Below are 19,265 nucleotides of genomic sequence, written 5' to 3'. Positions count from 1 at the left end.
TCAGTTTCTGACACAGACACAGACAAATAAATCAAGAGCATATTACATTTGATAGATTAGTTTCAGAGGTTTTCAGAGGCTGGGTTGAGAAGGCAATGTCTACCTTGTGTTTAATAAGCAGTCACTCTCAAAACGCCAGTGAAACCAAAACACATCTTCTGTCCATGTCAACGCGGCCCTCAGCAGTGGAGTTCCATGGTTCCCCAACAGGGTTCCATGGTTCCCCAGAAGGGTTCCATGGTTCCCCAGCAGGGTTCCAGAGTCTGGTCCAGGGTCCCTGACTCCCGGCTCTCCCCGGGGGGGCACCCCTCAGGGCCCAGACACTCACAACCATCAGAGTTAGGAGTAGATGGACCAGTAGATGATGTTGAACAGGGCATAGGACCCTGGGAAGATGACCCTGGAGTATTTGTCTATGGCATGGGTGTCTATCCAGATGTTGACGTACGCTCTGGTGTTCTTCACGTGGCCCGTGATTTGAGGGTCACCCATCGCCACCTGCGTCAGCATTCGCTCCTGGCGCCCGCCGTTTTCCGGCATCCCATAATTTCCTGTGCTGTTGATGTCCATGGTGCCATAGCCGGTGATCTGGGGGTCTATCATTAACTCGTCAGGGTTACCGATGCCACAGGTACAGGGCAACTGTAGAGGGGGAGAGAGATAGAGAGAGTGTGTGTGAGGTGATTAATAAAAAGTTTAATAGCAATTTTTTTTTTTTTAAACTACATGAGGAGGCTCACTCGACACAAAATTCTAGTTTCAAAACTGGGGCGTCGTGTCCAGATCAGTTATAATAACAGGATGTTTGTGTTAGAAATGTTTCTCTTCAGGCCACATGAACAGTTAGGCTCCATATGCCGTGACATTTGGCCCTAAAGGAGAAAGGCCAATATTGTACACCAGATGTAGTCCTATAAATAGACGTCTACAGGCTCTGCTCATCGTTCAAAAAAAATGTACGCACTTAATTCTTATCACTTCATTGCATTTCATAAGGCTTATATCTTGTTTATCAAATCATCCTCATATTGACATTATTTCATGAAGGGAAATACGAGATGCTAAAGGTGAAAGGTTGGGGAAGCAGATTTACATTACAGTCACATGGTTACAATTAGGGTTGTGCGCAGATAGTCGCCACTACACGGCGCAGCTTCTGCTAGTCGTTTAGGCAGCCTAAACTAGGCCGAACATTTTCAAATGTAGCCTACAATTCGTTGGCCAAATTTTAACAAACCATGTATATGCATTATTTGTGATTCAGCAATGGAAAGCATTGAAAGATTGAAAAGATGGCTCGTGTTTCTCCAACAGGGCCGGCCGTGAAAAGCCTCCATCAACCAATCACACCCAGCTCACCCTCTCTCTCAGTTTCCTCTCTTTCCTCTCCTGCACAGTGGAGAGGTAGTTGACCGCCGCATACTCTATCACGGAGAGGAAGACGAAGACGAAGCTGACCCACAGGTAGATGTCCACGGCCTTGATGTAGGACACTCTGGGCATGGAGGCGTTGACCCCCGTGATGATGGTGGACATGGTCAGCACTGTGGTGATACCTGGGGAGGGACGCCGCCGCAGAGTCAGTGACATGACAGAGGGCCTTCACTGTCTATTAAATCAGTATCTTGAATCAGAATAGTAGAAAAAAAAAAAAAAAAAAAGATTTCAGCTACAGCCTGGAGCAGCAATCTTCCATGGGTGGCTGCTTCTTCGTTTTGGTAGGTTGGTTGATTAGTCCTCTCCCTCGGGGTCCAGGCTCGGGGCCGAGGGGGTATCCTTTTACCACCCCGAGCCTGGGTGAGGGGGTCACCTAGGCTATATATCCGGGCACACCTCCAGGAGCCACGTCACTGTTTCGCCATCCGCAACCGTCAGGCCACGCATTCCTGGATGACGTGGTCTGCGGTTTGTTCCACGGCGCCACACTCGCACGCTGCGCAGGATGCCAAGCCCCATCTGTGCATCGATGAGCGGAAGCGTCCAACGCCAGTCCAGAGACGATTAAGTCTCACCTACGCCGGTCTGGGTAAGTCCATCCCGGTAGGGGAAGGACCGGTGGCCAGGATGAAATCACAGAGTCTGGAGGTGTTCGCCTCCCACTCCGCAAGCCAGGTGTGGTCCGCCCATCCTGCCTCACTGATGTTAAGATCTCTGCCTTGCTGCAGGAGATCCCATGCGGCAGACACAAAAGGGTGTCTCGACTTGAGACCCCGGGGAGGCTCCGCTGTTACAGCGAGCCTGTCTTGGAGCAGATGGTTAGGCTCCACGGCCCGGCAGGCGAGACGTGCTGTGGTTCCTGTGCGGCGGAGGCCGGCGGGATGGATGCCTGCGAGGATGGGAAGGTTATCCACCGGAGTGGAACACAGGCATCCTGTCACGATGTACAAGGCTTCATTGAAAGGCGGATCGATGAGGCAGGTGTGAGAGCTGCGGCACCGCACCGGTGCGCAATATTAACTGGTCAAGTAGACCAGGGTTAGGGCTGCCGTACACAATGTTTTTGCGCCGGCTCCCCAGCCTGATCGGACCAGTCGCCTCATCAATGCCGCACAAGTTGTTAACTTCTTGTGCAGTGACTCGAGGTGTCGACGGAATGTGAACGACCTGTCCAATGTCATGCCGAGATAGGTTGGTTCCATGCAGCATGGCAGGAGTGTTCCATCGATGTGTATTCAGAGCTCATGTTTGGCGTCCTTGTTGTTAAGAAGGAAGGCCGCCGACACTGTCTTTGCCTCGCTGATCTTCAATCTCCATTTCCGGAGGTATGTCTGCATGTCCTGCTTCAGGGTCTCCTCCACGGCCTGCCAGTCTCCAGTGGACTACACCAGCGCGAGGTCGTCTACGTAGGCGTACTTCCTGGAGACTGTGTTCGGCAGGTCATAGGTGTAGATGTTATAAAGAAGGGGGGCCAGGACAAATCCCTGGGGGACGCCGTTCTTAAGGCATCGCAACCTGCTTCGCTGTCCTCTACCGGTGAAGCAGGTACCTGGTGAGGGTAAAGCTGCGATTTCGGACAAGCTCCATGATCATACTGACCATGTGCCTGTGTGGCAGCAGGCGGAACAGCTTGCAGTTGAGGCCGCGGTGCCATACATTGTCGTAGGCAGCCGTCAGGTCTATAAAGATGGCTCCTGTTGGGTGGCTGTCTCTTCCGTAAGCTTTGTAGCACTACCACATCTTTCGTCTGATGACCTACAGCACCGTGGACATGCTTTTAGTTCTACCAAGCTTCTGGGAAGCCCATCTGTAGCCATCTAAGGGGGTTGGGTGGGGGGGGGTAGCTGTCCTACCCAGAGGCACCCTGGCGGGTACTGCTCGGCGGTCGATCCAGAAGGACACCCAGGACAGCATGACCATCAGGGTGGCGGGGAAGTAGGTCTGGAGCAGGAAGAAGAAGATGTGGCGTCGCAGAGTGAAGTGGATGTAGAGACGGTTGTACCAGCCTGGAGGAGGGGGGGTGTATACAGACACAGATTATATTATACACCGATTATGTACCTGTAAGAACCTGTGAGGAGGGAGGAATGATCACTGGAGGGAGAAAGGGAGATCATTACAAAGTCCCCTTTATTGTACACCTTTTAGAAAAATATGTGCTAAATAGAGACATGAATGATTCTTCATTTTGTCCCTGTCAACATTTGAACGGTAGCCTAAAAGGATCTACTGTACCAGAAACCAAACAGGGTTCTCACAGTGTTTTCCAGAGAGTCCTCCCACAGGGACAGCTGAAGAACCCTTTTGGAACCTGTTTTATTTTTTATTTTTTTACAAGCAGAATGTCTACTGTTCTTCATCCGCCAGAACTGGTGGGCGGGGCTACCTGTGCTGCTGTAGAAAGCCAGCTTCGTGGTGGTGTGGAACTTCTGGATGAGGAACTGGGAGAGAGAGATCCTCTCATCTGTGTCCAGCGACTCGTTGCCTTTCTTCCAGTATAGCATGAGGTCATCGTCTGTGTATGCATCTGGGGAGAGGACAGTCAAGAATACCAATCAATTCAATCAATCATGATAATGAAATTGTTATAATGCTGTGAAGTATGAACTATAATCTTTTTAGGGAGTTTGGTTCTTGGACTGGTTTGCATAATATGACCATTGCCAGCATTTCTGTCAATCAATCAATCAATCAAAGCTTTATTTATATAGCGCATTTCATACCCAGAGGCAACACAATGCGCTTTACAGAGAACAAGGGAGGTGGGCAGACATCCCACCCCTACGTATTCCAGAGGGTGTGGTGAACACTAATATCTCAAAGAGTGAAAAGTCTGCCTATAACAGGGTTTCATCCATCCATCTATCATCATCCTCTTATCCGGGGTCGGGTCGCGGAGGCAGCAGTTCCAGCAGGGGGCTCCAAACATCCCTTTCCCTAGCAGCATCAACCAGCTCTGCCTGGGGAATCTTTAGCCGTTCACAGGCCAGTGCGGAGATGTAGTCCCGCCACCTGGTCCTGGGTCTACCTCCCAGCCAGACATACCTGGAACACCTCCCTAGGGACAGTTCTCTTTTCGATGCTGAAGCCATTAAAACGGAATAGTAATCCAGGTGGTGGTTTTCGTGTGATATACAAATGCCCACACCTACAGTATTGTTTGAACCATTCTATCTATGTGCAGCGATCATGACAGACGGTTGTTTAAAAAGGAGATGCACTTCTGCAGTTCTGGCGAGTAATAGTACACTTCCTATGTTAAATGCAATTATTGGAACGTTAAGTCGCTTTGGATAAAAGTGTCTGCTAAATGACTGTAATGTAATGCAATGTAATGGTTATCAAAGACTAAGCCAAATTTGAGGTTAAGCTTTAATTGAGCATTAAAAGGCTTAATTGAAGCGTTTAAAGGCTTGATTGAAGCGTTAAAAGGTTTAACTGAAGCGCTCCGAGGTTTAATTGAGCCACTGAAAGCACTCACAACTCTCTATCTCCAGGGAGCAGGTCTGCGTGTCCAGAGGGAACCGACTCAGGTCCATGTTGCACATGGCGGTGACTGTGACCCTGGAACGCAAGAGGAACATCATCAGACTGTGACTCTGGAACGCAAGAGGAACATCATCAGACTGTGACTCTGGAACACAAGAGGAACATCATCAGACTGTGACTCTGGAACACAAGAGGAACATCATCAGACTGTGACTCTGGAACACAAGAGGAACATCATCAGACTGTGACTCTGGAACGCAAGAGGAACATCATCAGACTGTGACTCTGGAACACAAGAGGAACATCATCAGACTGTGACTCTGGAACACAAGAGGAACATCATCAGACTGTGACTCTGGAACACAAGAGGAACATCATCAGATCAGACTGATCACGTCCTGTCTGTCTAGCGCTGCACTGGTCTGACCAAGAAGGTTACTGCTCTACTGTATTTGATTCAGACATCTAGGTTGTCTGTCCAGAGATAAACATCTTAAGTAGTGTCTTATCTTGCTACTGACTCATCTTGAGAAATAATATAATCTAATAATAATCCAAATAGGTCCATTATAATAAACACATTGACACAAACACTTCATATAATATGATCTAGATTGTCTTGTTGTCAGGGGTTCTTGTTAAGGACCCAGGCAGATTAGTTTTTATGCATTCCAACAAACATTAGTGAGCACTCTGGCAGAGCGGAGCACTTTTTGATGTTATTTACAATAGGCTTGTCCGTCTGGCTCGCTCACAGCCCTCTTCATGAGGTACTCTTAGAAACACTCTGATCGAAATATGTTGCACACAGCAACCTTTAACCCACTGTTACAGTAGATATTGTACTGCATTACTGTATACAATTCAGGAGCAAGCAACCAACACACAGTACTTTCAGAGGTTGCAAAAGTAGAAAAGAGACTCAGAGCTAGAAGACACCACCAAAGGAAACTGTTGAATAAAAAATGCCCCCCCCCCCTCAACAGGCTACATAGAAAATAGAAAGGTGGAGACTATCATTTTGCCTACACTGTACCTGACCTAGTCTAAAAGACGAAGCTGGGTCTAGCCTGTCTCTGATACTTTAGCGTATTGGATAATCCCTCTCCTAACCTAAGATGGATGCTACCATCTGGCCTGTCCTGTAAGCCTGATCTAGCCCGACAGACCGAGGGGAGGCAGTCCAGGCTGTACCTCAGACTGTAGAGCACGTTGCCGTCGGGGTAGACCCTCAGCATGACGTTGTCGGTGGTGGTGTCGTGGATGAAGGACCTCTTGGAGTGGACGAAGAACATGTCAGGCACCCAGATCTTCTTGGCCAGGCGGCTGTCGAAGGTCATGCTCAGGTTGTTGGTGCTGGGGAAGGACAGGCGCTCGTCCTTCCAGTAGTGCCTCAGGTACAGGGTCATGGTGAAGTCCTGGAACAACGAAGAGAGTTCAAAATATTGGCATTTTAACCAGTGTTTATTGGGATGGTGTACTGTTATAGCACTGCATCTAAAACAGTGAAACAGAAATGTCTGCCTAAGTACAGAAGAGGAATGTATTCAACAGTTCTAGTGACTGGCTCACACTTAAAGTACCCCATGTGACCACAGAGCTGGGAAGGTCTGCATTCTCATCTTTGGCTCCTAGTTCTTGGAATTGCCTCCAAGACTCTCTGAGATTGGAATCACTTCCTTCTCGTGGACAATTCAGGACTCTGATTATGGACTATTGTGTTTCTGTTTGTAATTGTTTTAGTTAATTAATTTGTTACTACTTCATTTTATATTTTATCTCGTAAATGTTTTTATATGTCTATGTATGTGACTGTGTATTACTGACTGTATTTGTTTATTGTGAACTCAACACACTTGAAAATGAGGTTCACACCTCAATGTGTAATTTGAGTATAAATAAAGGTAAGAAAAAAAAAAAACATGGAGAAAAATATTACCTTATATTCTACTTACCATGTCCACCTCTGAGATGGTGTCCAGGCTTTCCACCTGAACGTCTACTCCAACTGGGATAGGGGGTCCTGAAACAACAGGAGACCATAAAAACTAGGTAGGGGGGGCAGAACAGCAGTCAGAACCCAGTCCCTGATTGGCCCAGTCAAAACGTAATCGGAGAGAAATCGTTCGAGATAGGGGGAAGTCCAGACTGATCTGCGGTGAGAAACTGAAAGTGATCTTGTGAGATCAGGATGGTTTCACAAGGCTAGCATCCCACCACCACAACTCCCATCTCACACACACAATCAACACACACACACACACACACACACACTACTGCCACTCCATGATCTGCTCCCACAGACAAGGGAAGAAAATACAAACAGACTGCAGAAATAATCTCACACACGTCCAGAGCAAACTGGCTGAAAGCAGCAACACTGCCCACAGCAGTCAGACGTACAATAACGAAGTGAATGGAACAAAAGGTGGATGGTCAGAGTCTTTGGGGTTTGTTTCTTTTTGTTTGTTTGTTTGTTTGTGTTTGTTTTTATTGTATAGTATAGTTCTTATATACGTGTATGGTCGTATTTGTGATTTGTGTATGTACACTATGAGTATACATATATGGGTGCATGCATGGGTATTTATATGATGTACAGTCATGTAGGCCTATAGATATATTTCTGTTATAAAAGTAAATTCTGCTTTTATTCAATTGTTAACAGCGAGCATTAATTAATTAAACTCAAACTCAGCCGCCTCACACAGCTGTAGTTGTGTTACATACACATTGAAATTGCATGTTTTATTCAAAATGTGTACAATATGTGCTCATGTCTGGTTTGCATAATATGACCATTGACAGCTAATGTTGTTGATAAATGCAGGCTACCCTAATGTGAGGGCTGTTTCTCTTTGGTATACGCTTCATACAGTAGTATCATCCTAATGTGAGGGCTGTTTCTCTTTGGTATACGCTTCATACAGTAGTATCATTGTACACAATTAGAGCAGGTTTTCAGTGAAGAGTGCCACAGGCCTGGATTCTATTTTTGACCCATTTCATCCCCTCTCTCTCTCTCTCTCTCTCTCTCTCTCTCTCTCCATCTCGCCCCCCCCCCTCTCTCTCTCTCCCCTCTCTCTCTCTCTCCCCTCTCTCTCCCTCCATCTCACCCCCCCTCTCTCTCTCTCTCTCCCTCCATCTCGCCCCCCCCCTTCTCTCTCTCTCTCTCTCTCCCCTCTCTCTCTCTCCCTCCATCTCGCCCCCCCGTCTCTCTCTCTCTCTCCCCTCTCTCTCTCCCTCCATCTCGCCCCCCCCCTCTCCCTCTCTCTCTCTCTCTCTATCCCCTGCTGTAGTACACAAATGCAATTAGGTCACAATGGATCAAAGTTGCTGCAGCCTCCCAACATCTGGAATCTTTCCAGCTGTGTTTGTTCTTCTTATCCAAGCAGACTTCAGATTTCAGAGCTCAACGTTATGGGTCCATAGCCTCTCTGATCTAAATCTCACCATCATTGTCAAAGGAGGTCATTCTCATCGTGATGTTTTTACTGAGATTGGATACTTGGACAACATCCACATAGTTAAACACAGTAAATATAATGTGTGTGCTTGTTTATATAGACAAACAACTCTTAAATGTTGAATGCAATGCAGAAGCTCCTCGTTTTATAGGGTCATGTTGATGTGTCCTCAAACACGGCACCCATTTGCTTTAAGCTACCCGGACTAAGGGTATTATACAGTATGTTCCCTAAATGGAAGAGCGTGTAAAACACAAACATGTCCAACATGAACATTTCAGGCCCCTCTTTAATACAGCACTGTGGCAGAAAGCTTCAGTATGTTTAATCCTAGAGCCACGGACAAACCAAATCCCTTTACACTCAACATGTAGCCAGGGACACACAGTAACAGTCTCTCTGTGTATGCACACACGCACGCTCACACACACGCACACACACACCATGGACCCTGCCGGCAGGAGAAATGCATGCACAGCTTGTTGCCGTGGGTGCCGTGACGATTCCAGATAGAGAGCAAGCTCAGCTTATAAAAGCCTCTCCAACAAAGCCCTTTGGACAGATCCTTTGCGTTGGCTGGCTGTCTGACTCCGGTGGTGAATGACCCAGCAGTAGTTATTAGGGCTGTGCAATAAAATGGATACATCAGTACATTGCAATATTTTTTTCCGCAATACTGTATCGATTTTCCGCGATACAGTATCAATAAGGTAAATTATGTGGCGAGTATCGCAATGTATCACAATATGTATTGTATTGTATCGTGACGCAATGAATCGTGATATGTAACATATCGTGACCCATGTATCGTGATATGTAACGTATCGCGACCCATGTATCGTGATACGTTCAGTATCGTATCGTGAGGTCCTTGCAAATACCCAGCCCTAGCAGTTATGAGGTGAACGGCTTATGGAGACTTATGTGCTTTCACATACAGTACTAAAACCTCATGATTGCACAAAGTATATTGTAGAGATACAGAAAACATACTATCTGCTGGTGGCAACCAGTACTTTACACCAAGCCCTTCTCCAAAGTGTCAACACAATTAATCAATCATACTGTTCACAACAGCAATAGAACAGTTGCTACACAAGTATAAAAGCAACCTGACATACAGTAATATGGACTGTTGATGATGGTGTTTTAATTTAAGTCTTACCTCCAAACGCTGGCCTCATGGTGAAATCATGGTCCTCTATCCTCAGAAGCTGCTCAGACTTCGTCATGGGGGATTTTGTCATATCTGGACTTCGCTTTAGAATCAAGCTGTAAAAAGAGTAAGAAAGGGAATACCAGCTGTCATTTCCAAGGCCAAGTGTGTGCGTGCGTGTGTGTGTGTGCGTGTACGTGTGTGTGCGTGTGTCTTCGTTCTAAGCCAACTTTAGTATGCTCTAATGAGTCTTTTTAATATTCTCCCGTTTGCCCATGTACTGTAATACCACAGGTTTAAACACTCGTGCTCACAGAGGGTCCATGTCTGCTCATGAGATGGAGCTCTGACCTTCCAGATTTGTGGTGTCCTCCTCCTCCTTCCAGTCGTAATGTTTCTCTCCTTGATCTGCTTATAAAATAAAACATACATGAATTTGTTTTCTCAAAACAGTGAAAGTAGGGACAAGGCCGCCACCAAAGTAGTGACACACACTCTGGCAAACTCCGTTATCACAGACACCAAATCGTGGTGGTCAAAATGTCTGCTAAAACTATCTGCAACAGCTTTGCCTCTGATGGTCCCAACTATCCAGAAAGGATGGTTGGCCCACCCCCACTGACTCTGTCCCCTTTGCACTACTTGCACACGACCACTGACTGTACTGTACATAGACCCGCACTACACACACACACACACACACACACACACACACACACACATATCACAACAGCACACACATTGTATACATAAAACATCGCACATATATTACACTCTGCACACACGCTGTATATATACACTCACCGCACCCCATTCTGTGTACTGTATATTGTATTTTGCATTTGTACTTTATTGGATATATTGTATTTCCACTGTCGTGTCTTTGTACTGTCCCATCCTGTCCTGCACCCTGTCTAATGTTGTCTCCATCAGTGTTATACACCATCGACCTAAATCAATTCCTAGTATGTGTAAACTACAATGGCAAAACTGATCTGATCCTGATTCTGTGGATGCACCTCCCGGCAGGGTCCTAGTCGTTTCTATCCACTGAATATACACAGAGCACAAGGACACTTATCAACAACTGAGCATAATTCTTTTTTCAAATATCCCTCTCAAAACTTGTAGATCCACCTATGGTCCTATAATTTCTCATCTTATTACTACATGGAGACTAGTATCCATCACACGCCAATATACATTTGAAACATGCCCACCTTCCTTTATTTAACAACTCAGCAATTTGTTTGGGTGGGCGGCCAACTTCTTTTCCACAGTGGAAGGACAGAGGAATTAACACCCTTTCTGACATAGTCTCACATAATGAGCTTAGATCTTTTCAGGACCTTAAGTCACATTATGATTTACCAGGTACTTCATTTTTCTTTTCAATCAATCAATCAGTCAATCAAAGCTTTATTTGTATAGCGCATTTCATACCCAGAGGCAACACAATGCGCTTTACAAGGGAGGTGGGCATACGACCCACCTCTACATATTCCAGAGGGAAGCAAAAAAACAGTAATCACCCGGGGGCCAGATAAGTGAGCTGTAAAAATTCTTCCCTGACCCCTCTCAACAAGGCGATCAAGCAAGCTCCAGGAGTATGTTTGTCTACCGGCTAAGAACATTAATAAAGCAATACATTACATTAAATTACATTTCAGAGTAAGAGAGGCTAAAAAAGCATCATAGGAGAGACATGGCAAATACTGGTGTGTGTTTGTATGGCCCAGGCCTTTTACCTACAGCTACGCAGCGCATCACGCGCTTATGGGGTTCCCTGGGGAGAGGAGTTAAAGACCCAACCTATCCATAAAATATGTACTTGTAAATCAACTAAAGGCTTGGTATCTACTTTATATATATTTATTACTAAAGCTGCAGAAAAGCTTTCAAGTCAATAATCGCTGGTGTCATGACCTTTCTATTTCTCCTGATACAATTAATTGGAACAAAGTTTGGTTAAATATTTCTGTGTCCTCGCGGAACCCCAATCATCAAATTACACATTATAATTTCGTGCACAGACTTTATTGTACCCCTAGTAAATTATTTAAGATGAAGTTAGTACAAACCCCTAATTTCCAATTATGCTCATTGGAAACTACCGGCACGTTTATTCATATGGCTTGGGATCGTCCTGCTGTCTCTTTATTTTGGAGCACTATCATTGACAAAATTTCTTCTACTCTAATTTTATCGATCCCCTATTTCCCTATTATGTTATTATTGAATGATTTCTCTACCCTGACCTTATCTAATAAACAACAACGCTGGCTGCTGCTGTGCTTAACAGCAGCTAAAAACTAAAAATGTTAGCCATGAGATGGAGTTTCCCCACATACCTAGTCTGACCATCAGTGGGAATCATCTGTGGTGGAACTGGCTAAGCTGGAGATGTCTGTGGCCCGCATGCATGGTGCAAAAGTACAGAATGTTAATATATGGTCGTCCCTTATTGAAGCCATGCATGCGGGTGACTGACCTTCCCTGGTTGTGATATTTCAAACCACATCCTTTTTCTGCGTGCATTTGTTTGTATGTATATACAGTGCGTGTATTATTTTTTCTTTATCTTTTAACCTTGCTGCCATTACCTATTTGGTGGGCGGGACCTATGGGAAGGTGGGAGGGATCTTTAAGGGTGTGTGTTTGTTACTGTGATTGTTGTTTATGTGTATGTTTATCTGTTTGTTACGTGTTTTTTTGTTATGTGTTTTTTTTTTCCCCTCTTTCACCCTGCTTTCACCCCACTACACTGAAGTTACAGTAATATGGGTACTGTAGAGCAACCTATGAATGAATCATGGTCAAAATGTAATGGTGAGTTCCTTGGCACATGCTGCACCCCTCCACTGAGTTTCATGCATATCGGGCTGGAAGTTTTTGTTTAATCCTGTCTGCATGCAGACAGACACACACACACACACACACACACACAGACACACACACACACACACACACACACACACAGACAGGGGCGAAAACATTACCTTCTGCCCAGGGCTTTGCCCCTGGGGCGGAGGTAACAAACAAAAAACATTGGTTATAAGCATCAGCCACATCGTTATTTTAAACATCAGTATCAGCCCAAAATTGTGAGTCTGATGGTGAACAGATTGCCAGTAGAATTTGTTCAGATCTAAAAAAAAATATCCTGTGGGACACATCACAGATGGATAGCTGGCTGGCTGTGTCTAAAGGAGGCTTGTCTGAGGGATTACCACATGAAAGGGCCTTTGGAATAAATCACTCAAAGCTGATAGTGATGCTAAAGGAATACTATATTGTGTTTGGGACAGTTTTGTCATCCTCATCAGGGATTAAAACTAGCAACCTCAGTTCCCTTCTCTGCTTGGTATTGTGAAATTCAGCAGCATATTTCACATTTTAGTAAGCCATTGTACGTTCAATATATTGTATATATTATCATATACGTAGGTATATGTCATATGAGGAAAATGTAGACTATGCCTCATCCTCACAATGTAGTTTTACAGTTTAAATGTCCTAGAATGCTTTCGTCTTCTTTGCCATTGACCACTTAAGCAACCAATGTCAGATGTCCCAAATAAAATGAAATATGATGTAATGGAAGTTCCTGCGGTAAGATCAAGTATATTATGTTTTCCACATCAAACATTTATCCATGGTTTATGTTTTTTTTTTCTGTCACTGAGTACTTTACAGTGAAGCTGTCAATAAATCAATTAATCAATAAAAATAAAAACAATAAAAAAGGTCTAATGATTATGAATTACAAATGTGCTAATCAGTCAGGAATATGCATGATTTTAAATATTAGGGTCAATGATGAATAAAGCTTCTAAAAGGGTCTTTGTAGGGCTAAAGCTATATGATGCAATGGTAGCATTAGAATGTGCCAGATGCCACCAAATTTGGGTTGACCTCCGGGTCCAAATACGTGCACGTGATTAAGTGTGCATACGTGATTAAGCACATGGCACCAAAATCTCAGTCCAGCCAGGCAAAGCAGTCAACCCAGCAACAGGCGAGTGGAGACCGACATCCACAGCTGTGATCATCCACTAGTGATAGGAAATCCCACATCATCACCAACACTGACAAATGGAAGTGGAGATTTAGGTCCCCCTCTCCTCTCCTAATCGCTCCTAATCCCCTGTCGGATACGTCTCATTTCCCTGGTCACAGAGAGCAGACCAGGGGAGACAGTAGCACACACAGGAAAGAACATGACAGGTAGACCCAGAGACTATAGTCCCTCATAGAAATTCACTATGTTGTGTGGGGTCCCGATTCAAAACAAAACAAATGACCATGTGCAATACAGTCAAAATAGGAATTAAATGAAAAGCAAACAGTAAGTAAGTACATTTTATTTATATACAGTAGCACTTCTCACAGAGAGGACTCACAAAGTGCTTCACACAGGTTAAAATGCATACAGGATCCACAAAAATAAACACACACAGGAAACCAACTAAACACCAATCATGTCTTCATCTCATCTTCATCTCATCAATCATGCACCACTCCAGATCCAGACATAATGTTAGCAGGAAAGAAATTACAGACTGTTATAGTATATCTGACCATATATATACCACATGTATAATATATAGGTCTGGGTATCGGTACCTTTTAGGTAGGCTATCGACCGAAATAACCCAGTACCAAGTAGTATCGAAAATGCTCCATTCAAACGATACCTGCATTCGATCCTTTTTGTACACACACTGTACCGAGGTGTCTGTTCTGTCTTACCATGCATACATGTCTGTGTCTCTCCTGAATGCTGAGCTTATTGCTCTGTCCACATGCTATCTGTCTTAATACTGTCTTTAGAGTCATTCTGTTTTTAACCGCTGTATAAGCTAATGTAATGTATTAGAAATCTACTGTATTTGATATGCTTTTTTACAGGTTGCCTTTTAAATATCTGGCCTGGGACAGCAGATTAAGATCTGACAACCAGATGACCCTGAAGGTCCCACGCTCAAAACTTGTCACAAAGGGAGACCGTGCATTCTCAGTGATGCACCTGGGCTATGGAACAAGCTTCCTCTGAACATCAAGTCCGCCACCACCCTGGACTCTTTTAGAGCACAGCTTAAAACTCACCTCTTTGTCGCAGATGATCTATAATTTATGTCCTTGTCTTGTGTCTTAAATGTAGTTTCTTGATTATTTTGTGTCTCTGCAGTCCTTTGTTTTTGTTTGTCTCTTTTTGTACCCAGGCTGCGCCCTGGGCTGATGTAACAGTTGGTTGGGGGGCGCATTATAAATAAAAATAACATAACAGATGGAAACTAGCCTTTTGGGCTAAATCTGGCTCATTTATAGTTTTCCTATTGATCGGTGTGCATTGTCACTGTACAAATAAATGAATAAACAAACAAACAAACATCTAACATCTTTAGACACGAAATAGCTTCCTCACTTGCTCCAGCACGCATGCGCACAGTGTGCTGGAGCAACGATTGCGTGCTGTGCGCATGCGTGCTGGAGCAAGTGGGGAAGCTATTTCGTTTCGAAAGACGTTTCGAAAGATCATATTACAGAGGCATGTGAAAAACCACAACAGGCCTATGCTCTATGTAAGCACAACTAGCAATTAATAAAGACAGATTGATGAAAACAACCATTTCGCGGCAGAAAATAGATTTTTAGAAACCATCGCCATTACATGGATATACTGGCTCGCGCTGGATTTTAAATTTCTTCTACATGCCTCCGAACTACACCAAAGTGATCTCGGTGAGTCAAACGTCTTATAATATGTCGTAAATAAGGTCCAGGTTGTCAAAAACGAGCATTGTCCTTTAAGTAACCTTAAAACAGGGCTAAACATGCATTTCCCCTTTACTACTCCTTTAATAGCAGACAAACAATCATGCAATACATTAAAATGATCAGTAATGTCAGGTTTAAAAGAAAAGTGCAATTGAATATTGTCTGCATAACAATGGTATGAAATGCCTTCAAAATGCTGATGAGGCCAAGAGGAAGCATGTACAGAGCATGTACAGAGTGAACAGAATCGGACCTAAAACCGATCCCTGGGGCACCCCACAGGATAGGGGAGTGGACTCAGACATATGAGACCTAACAGCCACAGAGAAACTTCTACCTGAGAGATATGAGGCAAACCAATCAAGGGCGCTCCCTGAGACGCCCACCCACTCTCTAAGCCTGTCTAGCAAGATGTGGTGATCCACAGTATCAAACGCTACACTGAGATCAAGCAGCAACAGGATAGAACATGATACATGATGAGGACATCATGATATCATTTAAGACTCTAAGAGTTGTCTCTGTAGAATGTTTCTGATGAAAACCGGACTGGAATTTGTCAAAAATAGTGTGGTTATTCAAGGCACAGTGAGCTGGTTAGCAACAACTTTTTCTAAAATCTTTGAAATGAAGGGCAGCTTAGAAATAGGCCGATATTTACTAGGTAGGTTGTTCTCTGTAAAGCGCATTGTGTTGCCTATGGGTATGAAATGCGCTATACAAATAAAGCTTTGATTGATTGATTGAGTGATAGACAGGTTTCCAGGTTAGGCTTTTTAAGGAGAGGCTGAACAACAGCCTGTTTGAAATAGGAGGGAACACAGAACCAGCGAGCTATTAATGGTAGAGAGCATAAAGGGGCCAATGAAGCTGATTACTTTCAGCAGAGGCGTTGGTAAGATGTCTAAAGAGCTGGAGGAGCTTTTCATGCTGCTCACTAGATAAGCAAGAAACATCCCAGAATTGACTGCCGGTTAGGGCAGAACAGAAGTGGGGAGGCGGAAGGGATTACTGTATACTAGATCTAACACTGGCAACCTTGTCCACAAAAAATGAGAGTAAGTTATTGCAGTCATCAGAGAACACAGGTACAGCAGGCGGTAGGGGACTGACAATATTTTTTATGGTGCAATATTCTTTATGGTGTCAAAAATTTCACCTACTCAAGGAGATGAGATTTGCGAAATAGGAAGTCCTTGCCACCTTGACCACAGTGTTGAATTTGGTTGTACGTTCTTTAAAATGAATTTGATGGACCTGGAGATTTGTGGACTTCCACAGACACTCCACTCTCTGACAGTCTAAAGTAACGAATGTCATCATTTAGCCAAGGGGATGGTGACTGTGCAGGATTTGAGCTGAGCAACTTCATCTAAAATGGCAGAGCAGTGCGAGTTGAAAGATAATGTCAGTGTGATAATAACCAGTAGTGTAGTTGAAAGATAATGTCAGTGTGATAATAACCAGTAGTGTAGTTGAGGAGTATCCACTTTATCCACAGACACACAGTAGGCCCTATACCCACGTCATATACACCACTGATGGAAGAACTGGACAATTTCAGTATATTTTGCTGTTATACTGTAGTAGCCTATGCTCACCTCTTCCATCACCACTACACCACTGGTCATAATTGATGACTCTGTATGGAAGGTATTATCTATTGGGTTGTGTGTGTGTACGTATGTGTAGATAGATAGATAGATAGATAGATAGATAGATAGATAGATAGATAGATAGATAGATAGATAGATACTTTATTGATCCCCCTATGAGGAAATTTAGTGAACAGACAGAGAGAGAGAGAGAGAGAGAGAGAGAGAGAGAGTTTGTGTGTGTGTGTGTGTGTGTGTGTGTGTGTGTGTGTGTGTGTGTGTGTGTGTGTGTGTGTGTGTGTGTGTGCGCGTGTGTGTCCGCGTGTCCGGTGTGTATTACCTGCTCTGTTTGTAGGTGTCGAGCTTGTGGCCCCTCTGCTGAGCAGCCCTCCCGGCCACCCCTCCGAGGAACACACAGATCAACACGAGGACGGCATCCACCTGCATGGTGCTACTCATAACCCCACGGACACACCCTCGGTCTTCCTTCCTTCCTGGCAGTCAAACCCCACTCCCGGCCAGCAGGACTGAAAATGCTCGCTGCTCTTGGGACATGCTCTTCTCCAGCATTAGGGCTCAGGGACTAGCAGATCATAGCATAGGTAGGCTACATCAACAGCAGCAGCGGTGGTGTCAGTGAGCTCTAGTAACTGCGACAGCGGTAACTCTACAGTAGCTCTGGTAACAGCAGTAGCGACGGTGCCAGTAGCCTACCTAACCTGATAGCTCCGGCCTGACTGAACAACATCCCACGGTGCTTAATCTCCACAGTGGGGAAAACAATTTTGACTAAACCCATATAAATCCTTGAGCGTCAGATGGCATGATGGCACAGATTTCATCCCTGCTGTGGCGGATGTGGCCTCACTCTCTCTCCATTCCACTGAGCTCTGACTCTACAGACTGATCCTCCGAGACCTCATAGGGGATGGATGCGTCGGGCTGGCTCATTTGAGACGTCAGTTGTTGGGAGATAGGCTACACACGGGATCGGGAAGGCAGGAACACTCTATGGTGCTTATATCCTATAGCTGAATCTTTAATACTGGGTCTAGAATTGTTAAGTCTTTCTGTTTTCTAGGATATCTCACAATAAATGCTGCGCTGCACAGTCGTGCATTGGAATGCTGTAAATGCATTGGAATGCTGTAAATACATGTCAATCAGCTACAATATCACATGAATGAAACATAGGCTACAGCCTATTTCTTAAGGACATAGATGTTAGAATTAATTATTGTAGGCTACCCTGTTGTCATTGAATAAACACATCCCATAACCCTAACCAACCTTTTAAATAGGCTAGTATCCCTTTCCTCACGTGTTCACGAACAGGCCAATCACAAGACTACAGACAATGCACGTCACCGAACTGAAGGTTTGCAACCCCCTAACTAAACAGCTGGATAATAAATCATGAATTTGGGTTAGTTCCATGGACGTCAATCTGAAAATTGGTTTAAGTATTTTGCATTGTTTGGTTTAGATATTTTTGGCTAGTCTCTCCATAGTCAGCGGGATTTGGATTCTTGGTGACACAGTTAGAAACATCAATTTCATCAATGATACAGAATCCCATCATAAAGGACCATATGGATATCCATAAACGAATGTGTCTTAATATGGACATTGCTGGACAAACCCAATTCTCAATCCCATGACTTCTAGCCTATGCACTTGCGCATGTCCCCTATCGTGTGGATTTTAGAGAACATATCATATGTGGGAAGTGCGTGCATATTTCTCGAAATTGATGGAGAGCTATCAATAAGTATATAACCTTCTCTTGATCTTGATCTTGAATTACTGCTGTGACAATATGGACATTACAGTATGCCTCCTTTACACACCATGCATCATGCAACACGTAAAAGACATAGATACAAGACTATCCGGGCTATTGAGAGAAAACGAATGCAGGCAGACTGTAGCTACGCATAGACCCTTAATACATCCATGGCATAGACATGGGCTGTAAACTACCTATCAATAATGCACAGTTGCTGACATCTACTGGTGAATCGGCGATCGCTTCCCAGATACCTTGATTAGATATTCTTGTGAGATGAAGTCTAGTTTAGAAGCTACGGCTATGTCGCAGAAATTCAGCAGATCACTCTAAAAAATAAAAAAAGACCTAGCCAACTACCGGGAGTGTAAAGATTTAATGTTTTCGTGTCTACCCCTAAATACCCCGATAGGGTGATTGTTTGAAGCAACTTGGCAACCCATCCCTACCAACGTCACTAGCTGTTTGGCGGGACATTGGAAAGGAAGCTTGTCGAAGGACACAACACACAACTAAATTGGTCCAGTAATCGTTGTTCATGACAGCAGTTG

At 44.4% G+C, this 19,265-nt stretch overlaps 1 protein-coding gene across 1 annotated transcript; it reads right to left on the bottom strand.

The window, feature by feature from the left end:
• Window positions 1-339: 339 nt before the first annotated feature.
• LOC311319316 (gamma-aminobutyric acid receptor subunit rho-1-like) lies at window positions 340-17,372 on the bottom strand (the record flags this gene model as incomplete). The annotated part of the gene is made up of 10 exons (XM_084450835.1): window positions 340-642; window positions 1,360-1,556; window positions 3,291-3,443; window positions 3,824-3,964; window positions 4,919-5,001; window positions 6,121-6,344; window positions 6,882-6,949; window positions 9,559-9,665; window positions 9,901-9,957; window positions 17,266-17,372. 10 exons carry the CDS (start codon window positions 17,370-17,372, stop codon window positions 340-342), a joined length of 1,440 nt encoding a protein of 479 aa, XP_084306961.1.
• Between the last annotated feature and the right edge of the window lie 1,893 nt (window positions 17,373-19,265).

The sequence above is a fragment of the Borostomias antarcticus genome (assembly GCF_949987555.1).
Source record: "Borostomias antarcticus genome assembly, chromosome: 16".
Lineage (NCBI taxonomy): Eukaryota > Metazoa > Chordata > Actinopteri > Stomiiformes > Stomiidae > Borostomias > Borostomias antarcticus.
This window is presented reverse-complemented; position numbering and strand designations above follow the sequence as displayed.